This window comes from Cololabis saira, chromosome 7, assembly GCF_033807715.1.
Source record: "Cololabis saira isolate AMF1-May2022 chromosome 7, fColSai1.1, whole genome shotgun sequence".
Taxonomy (NCBI): domain Eukaryota; kingdom Metazoa; phylum Chordata; class Actinopteri; order Beloniformes; family Belonidae; genus Cololabis; species Cololabis saira.
Window position 1 is genome coordinate 28,786,756 of NC_084593.1, and position 12,487 is coordinate 28,799,242.

General features: G+C 39.8%; 1 protein-coding gene across 2 annotated transcripts in view; it reads left to right on the top strand.

Moving 5' to 3' along the window:
- pcdh11 (protocadherin 11) overlaps positions 1-12,487 on the top strand; it is a 151,824-nt gene that overhangs the window by 77,804 nt on the left and 61,533 nt on the right. For both annotated transcript variants that reach the window (XM_061725451.1, XM_061725452.1), the window contains one exon: positions 8,849-8,884. In XM_061725451.1, the coding sequence (XP_061581435.1) occupies positions 8,849-8,884 (36 nt within the window). The remainder of the gene's footprint in view (positions 1-8,848; positions 8,885-12,487) is intronic.

Sequence of the window (12,487 nt, forward strand, 5' to 3'; positions counted from 1 at the left end):
CCTTTTTTCCCTTGTGTAGTCTGTAGCAAAAAGGGGTGAGCAGGAAGTGAGTGATGTGGGTAAAGAAAGTCAGACACCTCTTCAGTCCCAGTCAGCCTCAAAGAGCATTTTGTCATGTATCTCTACTTGATAAAGTACCTGTTCACATCACTACTGAATCAAGGCCTCTTTCACACTTTTTTATGCTGTTTGATGCCAGCTGAAATGTGAAAAAGAAAAAAAATGCAATGGAAAGGCTAGAAAAAATATATCTAAAACTAGCTTGCCATTTTTAATCTTTTCTTAGCACATGAGTGTCTTTTGGTAAGTGATAATTATTGAGTTAGATGTCACAGCGTTATGAAGGATGTCCTTCAAGCTTCATCTGATTTCAAGGGACAGCTTGACAAACCTCACGTTGAATTTGGTTGAAAGCAAGTCTAATTGAATTTTGATACGTAATTAAATCAAGCAATAAATCAGCCCAGATCCCAGAGCAACTGACAATTCAACACTCCTGAGCACCGCGAGCTAATTATGATGAAGTTATTATCTTGGCCAAAGGGAGTTCCCTGAATGGCTTCTCCTTCATTGTGTAGAATCTTTTCAGGTAAAATATCCTAAACCTTTAGGAAAGAGCATATCTTAGGCGATAAACTCCAAAGATTTGCACTGTGTCCATGTTGAAACAATGTCCCACATCAAAGCAAATGATTATTTCTGCAGTTCTGCATATTTCACGCATTATTTGCACCAAATCAAAAATGACGAGATGACTTTTTAGTCGGCAATTGCAGATGGTTATAATCTCTCTCGGTAATCCCTCCGTGTGTAGGAAGTGACTATATTGATTTAACATGAACTCAGTGCATCATCCTCATCATCTGGTTCCCAGTCTCATATGGTTAATCAATTATCCCCTGTGATTTTAGTGCGCTTTAGATGCCATGCTCTGTGCATGTAATCTCATGACATAAGGTATTAAAAGGAAGTCTAATTATAACTTTGCTGCCATGTGTCACACTGCACCCCTTTAATGCCTTCCCTAAGAAGACAAATTGGTGTGTCAGTAAAGTGATGCGCTGCATTCTGATTCAGTGCAAAAACAACATTTAGAAGTTCGTTAAGGATGTCACATGATCCTCGTAATTAAATATGTAGAGATTAATAAAATGTTTTTAAATTATCTGTCTGCTTGCAAGGGACATTAAGTATTGAGGAACCAAAAAAATGTGTAATTTTCCACTTCCCCTGACAGTCATGTTAGATCTGGGTGGTATAGTTTTCATAAATGAATCCCTCGCAACAATTACTGGAGGAGCCTCCTTCTGCATAATTTCATGAGCAATGAGAACACTGAAGCTTTTCTTTTTTTCTGTTACTATCATGATGCCTCTTGGGATGCCGATGCAAACGCCACTGAAAGGGAGGAGGCCCACCATTAGAGCTGCCAAGAGGCTCTTCCCCCCGCCCCACACACACACCTTGTTTTTTTTATTTAATTCACCCAATTTGTTGGTCCAAATGAAACAGCAAAAGGTTAGAGTGTGGAGTAATTAAAAGCAGCTAGCCTAATGAAATCAGTAGGGGATGATTCACTTGGACGATCAATACCTCACAGAGAGTGGAGGATCGTCCAGGGGAAACACATACATGCAGACCACTTAATAATAATAAACTGATGAAAAGGCAACATAGTGTCCACTTGTAAATCAAAACTGGTTCGAACACACAGTGACATTATTGCTGTCTCCTAATTGTGTTAAAGGAAAATTGCTTTTTGTGCTCACTCCAGAAGTTTGTAGGATTTACACCACTCTTTGCGGTTTCCTGAAAGGGTTTCCCTTTATTGAATGTCAATAAGAATATCAATACACTTTGGACAACAACACCGATGCAGGGGTAAATGGGTATTCTATTTATCCAAGACTACACTTAAGTATATTGGAGACTTTATTAGCCCCTTTTGATGAGGAGGTGTTTTGTTTTGCAACAGTTTTATCACTCGTGTAAGACCTGTAGCGCTGGCCAGAAATGGATGGGATGCAAAGTTGAGCCTTGTTCAGCCCTTGTTGGCCAATACCTTCATGTCTCTTGTGTCTGCACACATGAGCAGATGGCATGCATGTCCAAGTTTTCCACTGCAAGCATTTGCATTATGCATGCATATGTCTGCATGTGTTTGATTGTGTTGTGGCAGGCTGACAATTGTCATTTGCTCCGATTGATGAATTCAAACACATCCATCTCATCCACAGGGAAAGCCACTTGACAGCAGGCCACATGCTTCTCTCCTACCCTCTCTAAACAGATTAAGCAGTACACTGGCACTGCTTTGACATTTTGGCATATTGCGGCCCTAGCAAGTTCTGCTTGACCATTGTTTTTATGGACATCATGCAGTCAGTCTTTTGCAAGTGAAATGCAAATGACTAATGATTCTCACCAAGGAACTTGAGGAGAAAGTAAAAACAAATGGATGCAAAAGAAAAATGCTAAAGCAGATTTTTCTTCATCTCAAGGCTGCGGTCAACCAGCTCTTTTCCAGGCTATATCTCGCTGCCTTCAAAAGTATTTACACTATGAAATGAACTGTTATGTGGGAGGCTGTAGAGATGGGAGCAGCAGATCTCATTAGTGTTAAACTATTAGGACCCGAGGGATGAGGGGTTTTAAGGCTTTTAGTGCAGCGTGAAGTTATCACATCATAGACTCTATATTTTCACAATGCACCAAAGCTGCACCTTCTTTTTTTTCTTCGTCAGTAAAGCTTTTAGTTGTGATACTGTCTACAGATTGCAGAAACCTTCACTAAGCTTGTTAAATCAGGCTCAGAGAAGTCAGGAGAGAGTCTAAGAATCTAAGAAATTATAATAATACGATTTTAGAGATCCTGGACATTTAGTATTAATAATATACCTGAATTGTAATAAAATCATGTTTAGCAAATATCAGCTGTCCAATATATCACAGCATATGTCTGTTATATTTTCTAAATTGTCCTTGCCAATTGTCATTATCATAAGATTTTATTATTGTTTTTTTGTGCAGAAAAATAACATTTGAGCTGTTAAAAGAGCTGCCTTCTTAGTGTTTATCATAAAGAACATCTGACTGTTGACTTGTGTTTTAAAAACCGTCTTCTGGACTAATCATGCATCCATGTTCGTGGAGAGCAGCTGCTTTGTACAACTAAGCTAACACTCTGCTTGTTGTTACATCTTGTTGCCACTTGGGGTCTCATAGTCTGATAATTTAAGGAAAAACTTGAGGTGAAGCTTTCTTTGGGTTTGGTTTGGTGTGTTGCTGTTTGACGAAGATCTCCTTTGTGACAAGGTGAAACTAAAGCTTAAACAAATAAAACTGTTCAGTGCTGCATTGTTTACTGTTTGCATATGGCAAACCTCCTTCTGTTACTGAAAATCCTTCACAAATCCTTCACTGCGTAACTACAGAGCTGTGCAGTTGATAGCTTTGTGTGGTTAAGAGCGCTTAAAGGGCAGTTTCGGAGTTAAAACAACCCTAATTTTGTTCTTTGGTGGTACATAGTGTACACTTTTGCTAGGGACGAAAACAATTTCTCTAAGCAGTTTTGAGTAAGAATGAAATGGCACAAAATAACAATTTATGTTAGCACTTTGGGACAATTGACCTACACCCAACAACCTCCGCCCAGTTGCTCCCATCTTGTTATAGTCGTTTCTTACTTTTGCCTATTAAATATCTAAGTAATGATCCAACTATATTGAAGCAGAGGCCATGAACTCTCCTCTTCTATTATTATTATTATTAGGGCCCGAGCACTGACAGTGCGAAGGCCCTATTGTATCTGTAGGAATTTTCCTTATTTTTCTTCTTCCGACGAAATGAGGGCCTTTTTGGCCGCCTAAACGTGCCCCAAGAGTCACCAAATTTTGCACGCAAGCCAGGCCTGGCGAAAAATTAGATTTTTTTTTTTTTTTAAATTTGATATTTAATGGTTTGCATTAATGGGCGTGGCAAAATGGCTCAACAGCGCCCCCTAGAAAACGTTGTGTTTCAAGCTCCACAATATGGTTTGACGTACATGCACCTAAATCGGTACACACCTGTATCATGTTGCAACTTAAAGAAAAGTCAAAAGTCGGCCATTTTGAATTAATCGTGTAATTTTGGCGCAATTTTTGCCATTCCTTCGGCAGTTAATGCGGCCCGAACCGTAACGTGCACCCAGGTGTGTTATACATCAAAATGTGCGTCTCCATCCTGCGACGACGCGCAATGCTTTTTCTCAGTCAAAAGCGTTACCGTGGCGACGCTAGACGCCAAAAAGCGCGCCCACCCTTCATCTGATCGGTCCAGACAGAAAAAACTTTGTGCCTCAAGCCCCACAATACGGTTTGACGTACATGCACGAAAATCGGTACACACCTGTATCATGTCGCAACTTAAAGAAAAGTCTCTTGACGCCATGGCCGAAACCAAACAGGAAGTTGGCCATTTTGAATTAATCGTGTAATTTTGCCACAATTTATGCCATGTCTTCGGCCGTTTCTTCGCCTGAACCGTAACGTGCACCCAGGTGTGTTATACATCAAAATGTGCATCTCGATCCTGCGACGATGCGCAATACTTTTCTCAGTCGAAAGCGTTACCGTGGCGACGATAGACGCCAAAAAGCGCACCCCCCCTTCATCTGATTGGTCGATATTTCATAGATCCTATTTTCTGCCATAGCTTTTGAATGGTATGACATAGAGAGTGGTGGGTGGTGTCATCTAACTCGGTTTTGAGTACTTTACCTTCATTTGCATGAATTATCCCCGCCCCTTCTTCTGATTGGTCCATATTTGATAGATCCTATTTTCTGCCATAACTTTTGAATGGTATGACATACAGAGTCGTGGGTGATGTCATCGGACTCGGTTATGACTCATTCACCTTAATTGGTGCAAATTAGCCCCACCCCTTCTTCTGATTGGTCGATATGTGATAGTTCCTATTTTCTGCCATAAATTTTGATTGGTTTGATATAGAGAGTCGTGGGTGCTGTCATCGGACTCGGTTTTGAGTCCTTGACTTATATTGGTGAAAATTGCACGCACGAGGGCCCGTTCTTGGCTGCTTGCAGCTTTAATTATTATTGTCTATTCACAATAATTTGACATCAGTAGTTAACACCTAAGGACTTATGAAAGAGTGCCCGTTACTGGATGGGGACGCTTGGACAAACAGTCCTTTTTATACTCATTTTGTAAAAATAAAAAGTTAAAACTGGGGGACCCCATCCACAGGATCACTTACGTGGAACGACACTTTTGAGTCTTGTCATAGGTTTCCGAAGGCTGTTTAATTGGATTCAATTCAATTTAATCTTGAAAGTGATGGCTGGGTCCTAATTTTCTGAGTTTTTTTAAACTCAGGTTCATTTTCATTTTTTTTAATTGCTTATTATCCTGATAAATGAAAAATGGAAGTCACATTGGAATTTCTATATAAATATAAATTTAAAATATATTTAAAAAAAAAAAAACAATTAACAGTTAGTATGTTCCTGGGCCTGGGCGGCTATCCTCTGTAGGTCAAAAAACACGCATGTCTGCTGTCTGCAGGAGGAGAAGGATTGTGTTATTGAGTGAGGCAGTGTGAGTGTGAGTGTGAGTGGTTGTGTGACTCATTGTGTCCGTGTGGCCTGTGATGGACATGTCCAGAGTGTTCTTGGACCAAGCCCCCCCCCCCCCGGCAGACAAGGGTGCTGTGTTGACTGGGAAAGGTTCCAGCCCTCTCCTCTGACCCTGAGTAGGACAAAGTGGGTATATAAAATCAATGGAGGGATAAAACAAACATATATTCATCTCTTCTCAGGGCGGATGACGGTATACTGCTTTAAACCTTTGTCTTATGCTTAGTTTTATAATGAAGACCTACAGACCTGACACAGGGACCTCATGAAGTAATCTTAATACGTTGAGGAAAACATATGTTCGTAACAAAAGCTGCGGTGTTCAGTTCTACACATGCCATGTTAGTTACTCATTCAAAAGCAACGGTACATTTATTGAATAGATACTTGGACCCAATTAGACTGCATATGTAACGGATATTTTATGGTCTGCCACTGGACTGCTGTTTAAATTTGAAATAGGAATAATATTTAATTTACCTAGTTTCATTTTTATATTTTAAATGTAAATGTATATGGACTTAGAGAAAATGATTTACACACTCGCAGTGTAATCCTGAAGCTGAAGGAGAATATATCTTTTTAATATCCTTGATGTGCACACAGAGGGCTCATTGTCTTATATGCTGCACGTCTAGTTTCCACTCTATGTGTAATTTCAACCATCCCCCAGTCACTTACACACATCTGGAATGCTTCTGTCCTTTGATTATCCACCTCTATGGCAAACTGCCATGCCATAGCTCAGACCTTTGCGAAAAGTGATTGTTGCAGCACTTTCAGTTCATCCTGCACCTGAGTTGGGAACACAAAACTGCACTGTATTCAGTTCATTTACCAATTAACTACAATATCAGCAACAATTATTTGCATACATTGAGTTAAAGTGATGCAACAATGTCTATGCAGAGAAAAATATGTTCCTTTCATAAGCATAGGTTCAATTTTTAAACATTAAACACTGCAGCTTAATTTTGAGATACATTCGGATTGAGAAGCAGAGCACAATAAGGTCTGGTGTTTTTAATCAATTATTTATCCAATATTTTAATGATCAGAGTGCCTGGGGTGATCAAAGGCAAGGCTCGAGCACCACTGCCTTTGCTCGCTAAGACATCCCTCTGTACTTTGATGTGGTTCACCAACAAATGCACTTATCTTAAGCATAACTTTCTCCCAGGCTTACATTTCAGTGCTTTGAAACTGCCAGTTTGGGGGCGTACATACAGAGCGAAGGTCACTGATCAACCCATACAGAAAGAAACAAAAAAAAGAGAAAAAAGCTGAACAATTTTAGTCTCTAACAATAATATGTACAACCACCACTATCAATGTCATCTCAATATGAAGCACCTACAGGTCACCTTTTCAGATCCCCTGCGCACAATAGCACATTTTTAATTGGTCGGCAAGGTTTCTAACTGGAAGTATATGTCACAAGATACTGAATAAAACATTACTTGAAGGAATGTTTTGTCAGATATGCTGAAATAAAAATTTAATCAAATAAATCATCAATCATATTAATTCAAAACATCAAAGTACAACTCAGAAACCTTTACTATTAAGTTTCCTTTTTTCAGAAGTATCAGTAGTAGTCAAGTCATGCTTTAAGTGATTTACCATCTGTTTTTCTTCTTTTTTTTTCCTAGTTGCAGTTTTTGGGCTTTTACTGTGAAACTGCTCTTGTTTTCTGTTAGGAAAAACGTATTGCTGGCACATTCTGGAGTCAGACTGCACTGTTGAGCCAGTGGATTACAGGGTTTGTGCCCTGTCGGGGAACATTATTTTCCTCTGTTTGTATTATATTTAATTCCGGTCTCATTAGATTTGACATCATATTAGATTGGATTAGATTTCGGCAAATAAATCTGATCAGCTATACGAGGCAGGTAAGTCAGAAAAAGATTACTGAGCTCGCTTTGAACTCTACCTCACTCTTTCTGTCATAGTGTTTCTACAATGTTTATCTGATATATTTTAAAATCACATCAAAGAAGCGTCTTTCTCTTGCGGCCCCCCCCAACCCCTACTGTTGGCAAAAATCACCCAAAGTAACTCTCTTGCTACAGTTGTGTTTACACTACCTTGTCACACATCAGGAGCAATGAAACAGCTCACGGAGCTACAGAGGATTGTGACTGTTAGACCCAAGAAAGTAATGACGGAAGAGAAAACAAGAGAGACCGAGCAAAAGGAGAGTAAATCTTGGGCAATATCATAAAAGTGACTTAACCTCCTTGAATTGGTGGCCTCATTTATAAATACACTTCATTTGTCCACCCTAAGGAACCATTTTGTTTTCAGTGTGCTGCTGTATCACTCACTCAGCAGCAGCAGCTCTTGATGAATAATTATGGTGAGATAATCTGTTGACATGAACTTGTTTCTTGTTCATTGTTTTACCGTTCCACCCCAGCAGTCCTCTTGGCTTCTCCCCTGTCGAAGAGGCTCCTCACTGCCAGATTTCTGCTCTATTCTTTGCAAATAAAGTAATGTTTTGAGATTAAAATACACAGTATAAAGAAAACAAAATTGATGATTAAAAATTAAATACTCTTATCTCTCGGTGAGTTATCTCAGTCCCCAGAGAGAGGATGCTATTTTGCGGGCTTGTGGGTGTCTTTTGTTCCCAATTTAGAAGCTTGTCACTGTTTATTGTTAATTTTTGATGCTTCATTTGATATTCTGTTCACTTTCACTGCTGGCATGTGGAGAAAACGTCTTCATCAAAGTGTCATTTGTATGCCTGATGTTGTCGGTATGTCAGGTTTGCCCTATTCTTTACATTTGTGGGGAATGGACTCTGCTGCCTGGGTACCTGATCAGCCAGATAAGGATAAAAGTGTGATCTGCAAAGCTCTGCGTCAGGGGAAATAAAAATAAAAAATCATTACATATCCTAAGTTTTTCATTCCAACTTAAAAGTAAAACAAAGAAAAAACTCTAAGAGGACTGAAACGCTTCCCACACAGTTACCTTTGTCAGATCCAAAAGCCTGGCCAGCCGTACCCTTTAACTGCATAAACTCTCTCTTCTGAAAGGGTCTGACACACCTACTAGTCAGTCATTTTCCTCGGTACAGAACACACAACGGGCCAATTGCAGAGGCTATCCAAACAGTCCTTTCCAAAGTAAATTATCTGAAAACTTACAGTAAAACAATCAAGTAAAATATGTTTTTTGCTTCTTTTTTTGTCTTTTCAGGAAGCCTGTCAGCTCGCCAAGATAACTTCTGTCAATGTAAGTTTTACAAATTTTCTTTTCCTCTCCTTGCATACTGTAAGTGCTGCCAAAAACCATCATCCAGGCACGATGCTACCTTTGTTGTGTCTTTACTGCATTTTAAGAAGATAGAGTCTTTCTGAATTTCTCCCATATGCTGAAGAGTAGCTCAAACTTAATCAGTTTACAGAATGTCGGTCAGCATCACACATCGTTAAGGTAACTGTTATGTGCGCTCGACACTCTCTGCGCAGTTTAAATTTAATAACTTCAGAATGACATTTTGCAGAATTCTCCGCATTAACTGCTTCACAGTTATCTTGTATCTTCTAGCTGTGTTTCACCTCTGCACTCTGTTTGTCTCATGTCTAAATGTTCATGAATTTAATAACTTGACTGTTTCATTTTAAAATACATTCGCGAATTTGAGCTTTCAGAAAAATGATGTTAGAAAGACGACTTGGTGTCACTGAATAATAATCACAGATGGAAAAACATTAAGGTCAACTGTTTGGGGTTGAGAGAGCTTAATAAATGTTGGCTGCAAATGTGAGGCTAGTAACACGTCTCAGGATGAAATTTGAAACATGCGGCTGAATAGCAGCACAACACCACGTACACCACTAGTGCTAACTTCCACTCGGACACTGTTTGCCTGTGGGGCAATTCCAAAAAGATTTGTTGTAGAAGGAACGTCAGGTCAAGCAATCGATATGTCACCTTTTAAGAAAAATCATTTTCACACTGCTGGAGTGAAAAAATTCAGAATTTTAACATTAGGTCCTTGTTAACAAAAAGTCACATCAAATAGACTGCAAGCAAATCAAAAATGAAGCTCACAGAGAGTTATATTAGTGAGACATTTTGCAAATATAAAACCTCTAAGCTCACATCAATTTAGAAAAAAACGTATCATTCCTACATAGAAATATGCATATTGCTGCTATCATATAAAGGACGGCCGGGAGGAAGAAACTCTTGATGGACAGCAGCTAAGAGCAACAGTAGTTACAAATCAAATGTGATTCCAATATAAACATATATGTTTATATTGGAATCACAAATCATATTATGTTTACATCATAAAAGGCATTAAAGACTGCCAACAATCAAAGATTTGAAATATCTGTAAGGCAGGAGACAGTTAATTCCTCAAAGTTGTTATACACAATGCTAGCAATGATCAATCACAATGCATTTAGACTATTTAAGATAAGTTTACATTTATATGGTGAAATTAGATCCTTGAGGTTCAGGTCCCCCCCCCCCATTTAAGTCTGGCAGCTGACTGAAACCAACTGTTTAATTAAAACAAAGCACCGCGAAGGCCCACGGGGGGTGTTGACGCAATGTGATTTCTGCCCAATCCTCTGAATGACAAAGTGAAGAAATTCACTTCACAGTTAAAAGTCATGTTTTGATCAGAAGACAGTAACTTCCAAAGCCTTTTTTGAAGTGTGTCTGCACGTAGGATGGGAGAACGCCAAGAATAGCTTAGTAAATGATGAATATTCACTGCTTATGAATATATGCTAGCGTCTAAGGAGCATAAAGCGGACTGTCTGACCTGTGAACATATAGTTGTGAGTATTGGGTTTGTGATGAACCTCAGCGCTCCTGAGAAGACTGCGTAGAGTCTATGTAGACACTGTGAGGAAGTGTGAATATATAAACTGCTTCCAGCCATCTGTATGATATCATGTTCAAGACAACATTCTTCTGTAACTCTCTTACATTGGTCCACAATGCACTTTCAGCATCAGTTAGGCATAACCACTCTTTCATTCTGGATTTCATTCTCCGGCAACTTTGGGAAACTCTGGGATTACCAACCCACCTCTGCAAAGATGCTCTTGTACTCTTTTTTTTAGTTTATGGCATTCCTCGTATACCCCGTACCTGCGTGCATCATACGCGCTGCTGTGATGTGCTGGACTTTTCTCACGGTCATCTTTGCACACTTTTCACTAGAGGTTTTCTCTGACGTGATGGTCTCCTGCCTCTATTGCTCTTGTTCTCAGGAGATGTTCTTGTGCTGCTACGATTTGTCCGTCAGTATTCTCTTTCCTTCCATCTGCAGGTCCTCTCATTGCCAGCCAGCTCTTCGGTCTGCCAGCTGAGGGGCCTCTCTTCCATGATGGTCCCTCCTCCTATATTTTTCACCATTGTTGTTGCATTACAAATATTGTTCATCCAATCGTTTTTTTTTCCTTGTGCGAATGAGCTGGAGGAGATCCCCATTATTTCAAGCCCCAGCCACCATTAAATACTGCTGCGTTGTTACACCTGCCTATCACACCTTCTGTTCCCGTTGTTCTGTTGCTCTTTTCATCTCGTTGTTCATGTCATATTCTTTGACAATGTTATGCACAGAACATTTTTTTCCCCTCATTGGTAACAGTAATATCCTTCCGTCTTGAAAAGCACAAGGAAAATCTTGAAGAAAAAAGTCCCGTCCAAAAAGTGCTCAGCTGTTCTGTCTTATGTTTATGAAGCACATTGCTTCATAGCAAAAATTTAAATGTCACACCATTTTCTGAGCATGGTGTGACTCTTGACAGCACACTGATTAATGGTTGCTAGTTAACTACTTTGACGTTCGGCTGCATTTTCTTAAAGTTTTGTCAAAGGAGTTTCATCATGTTAAACCTTAGCTTGTTGCCAGTAGTGCTCTGACTTGTTCTCTGTCAGTTCAGGAGAATATCATTATAGGAGATGACTCAATAACAGATGAAATTGATGAAAATTCATTTGATTTGTCAGCCATCACCCAGTAATCCCTCTTCCAACTTGCAAGAATCACCTCCTTCTCTCATGTTCCTGCTAACCCATCATCACCCCAGCAGACATACATCTCCTCACGCATAATTGGCTGCGGTGGAGCCACATGTACTAAGGAAAAAATAAAATACAGTTGGCACTGAAAAAAGACCGAAACAGTAATTGCTGAATGTTTTCTTGTGGATGTCGGATGAGCTTGACTTCATTGGGACACTTAGACACTTTTGCTTTAGATCACAACATTGCTCTGTCACTGTTTGTGTGTATGTTTGTTTGTGTTTTTTTTGTTTGTTTTTTCCCCTCTTTCTGCACATAAGACATGTGCAACATGACAAATCACCATCTCCTCTGAGCAGATTTATGCAGGGCTAGGTGTGCCTGCGAGGTGATCCTTATCTGAAATGGCAGAGCCAATCTCTCCTGATTCACTCCTAAGTGGTCCCTGTTTATCACTCAAAGTGAGGTGGTTGTCAGCCAAGCCCTTTTCTGTCTAGCGCAGGCTACTTTGCTATTTTGAGAGAAAGATAGCCGATGGAAAGTACATAGTATAATAAAACTCAAAGAGCTGTGGCCTAGCAAAGGACAAAGTGGCCGCTGCCTGGCCTCCCCTCCTCAATCTAAACGTAACGGACGTCTAATCCGGTAACCTGTGCCCCATCCGAGTGGTTACCAGAGGAGAGGAGGGGCTGGATTTACTGGGATGTTGTATGGTAGGACTTGGCATGCATCTGTGCCTGTTTATTTTATCTCTGTGTACATACTTCTCAAGGCAGTGTTTTATCTGACTGAACGGGCTTTGTTTGGTCTTGATATCTCTTACAGCAGCTTGTCTTTGCTTTA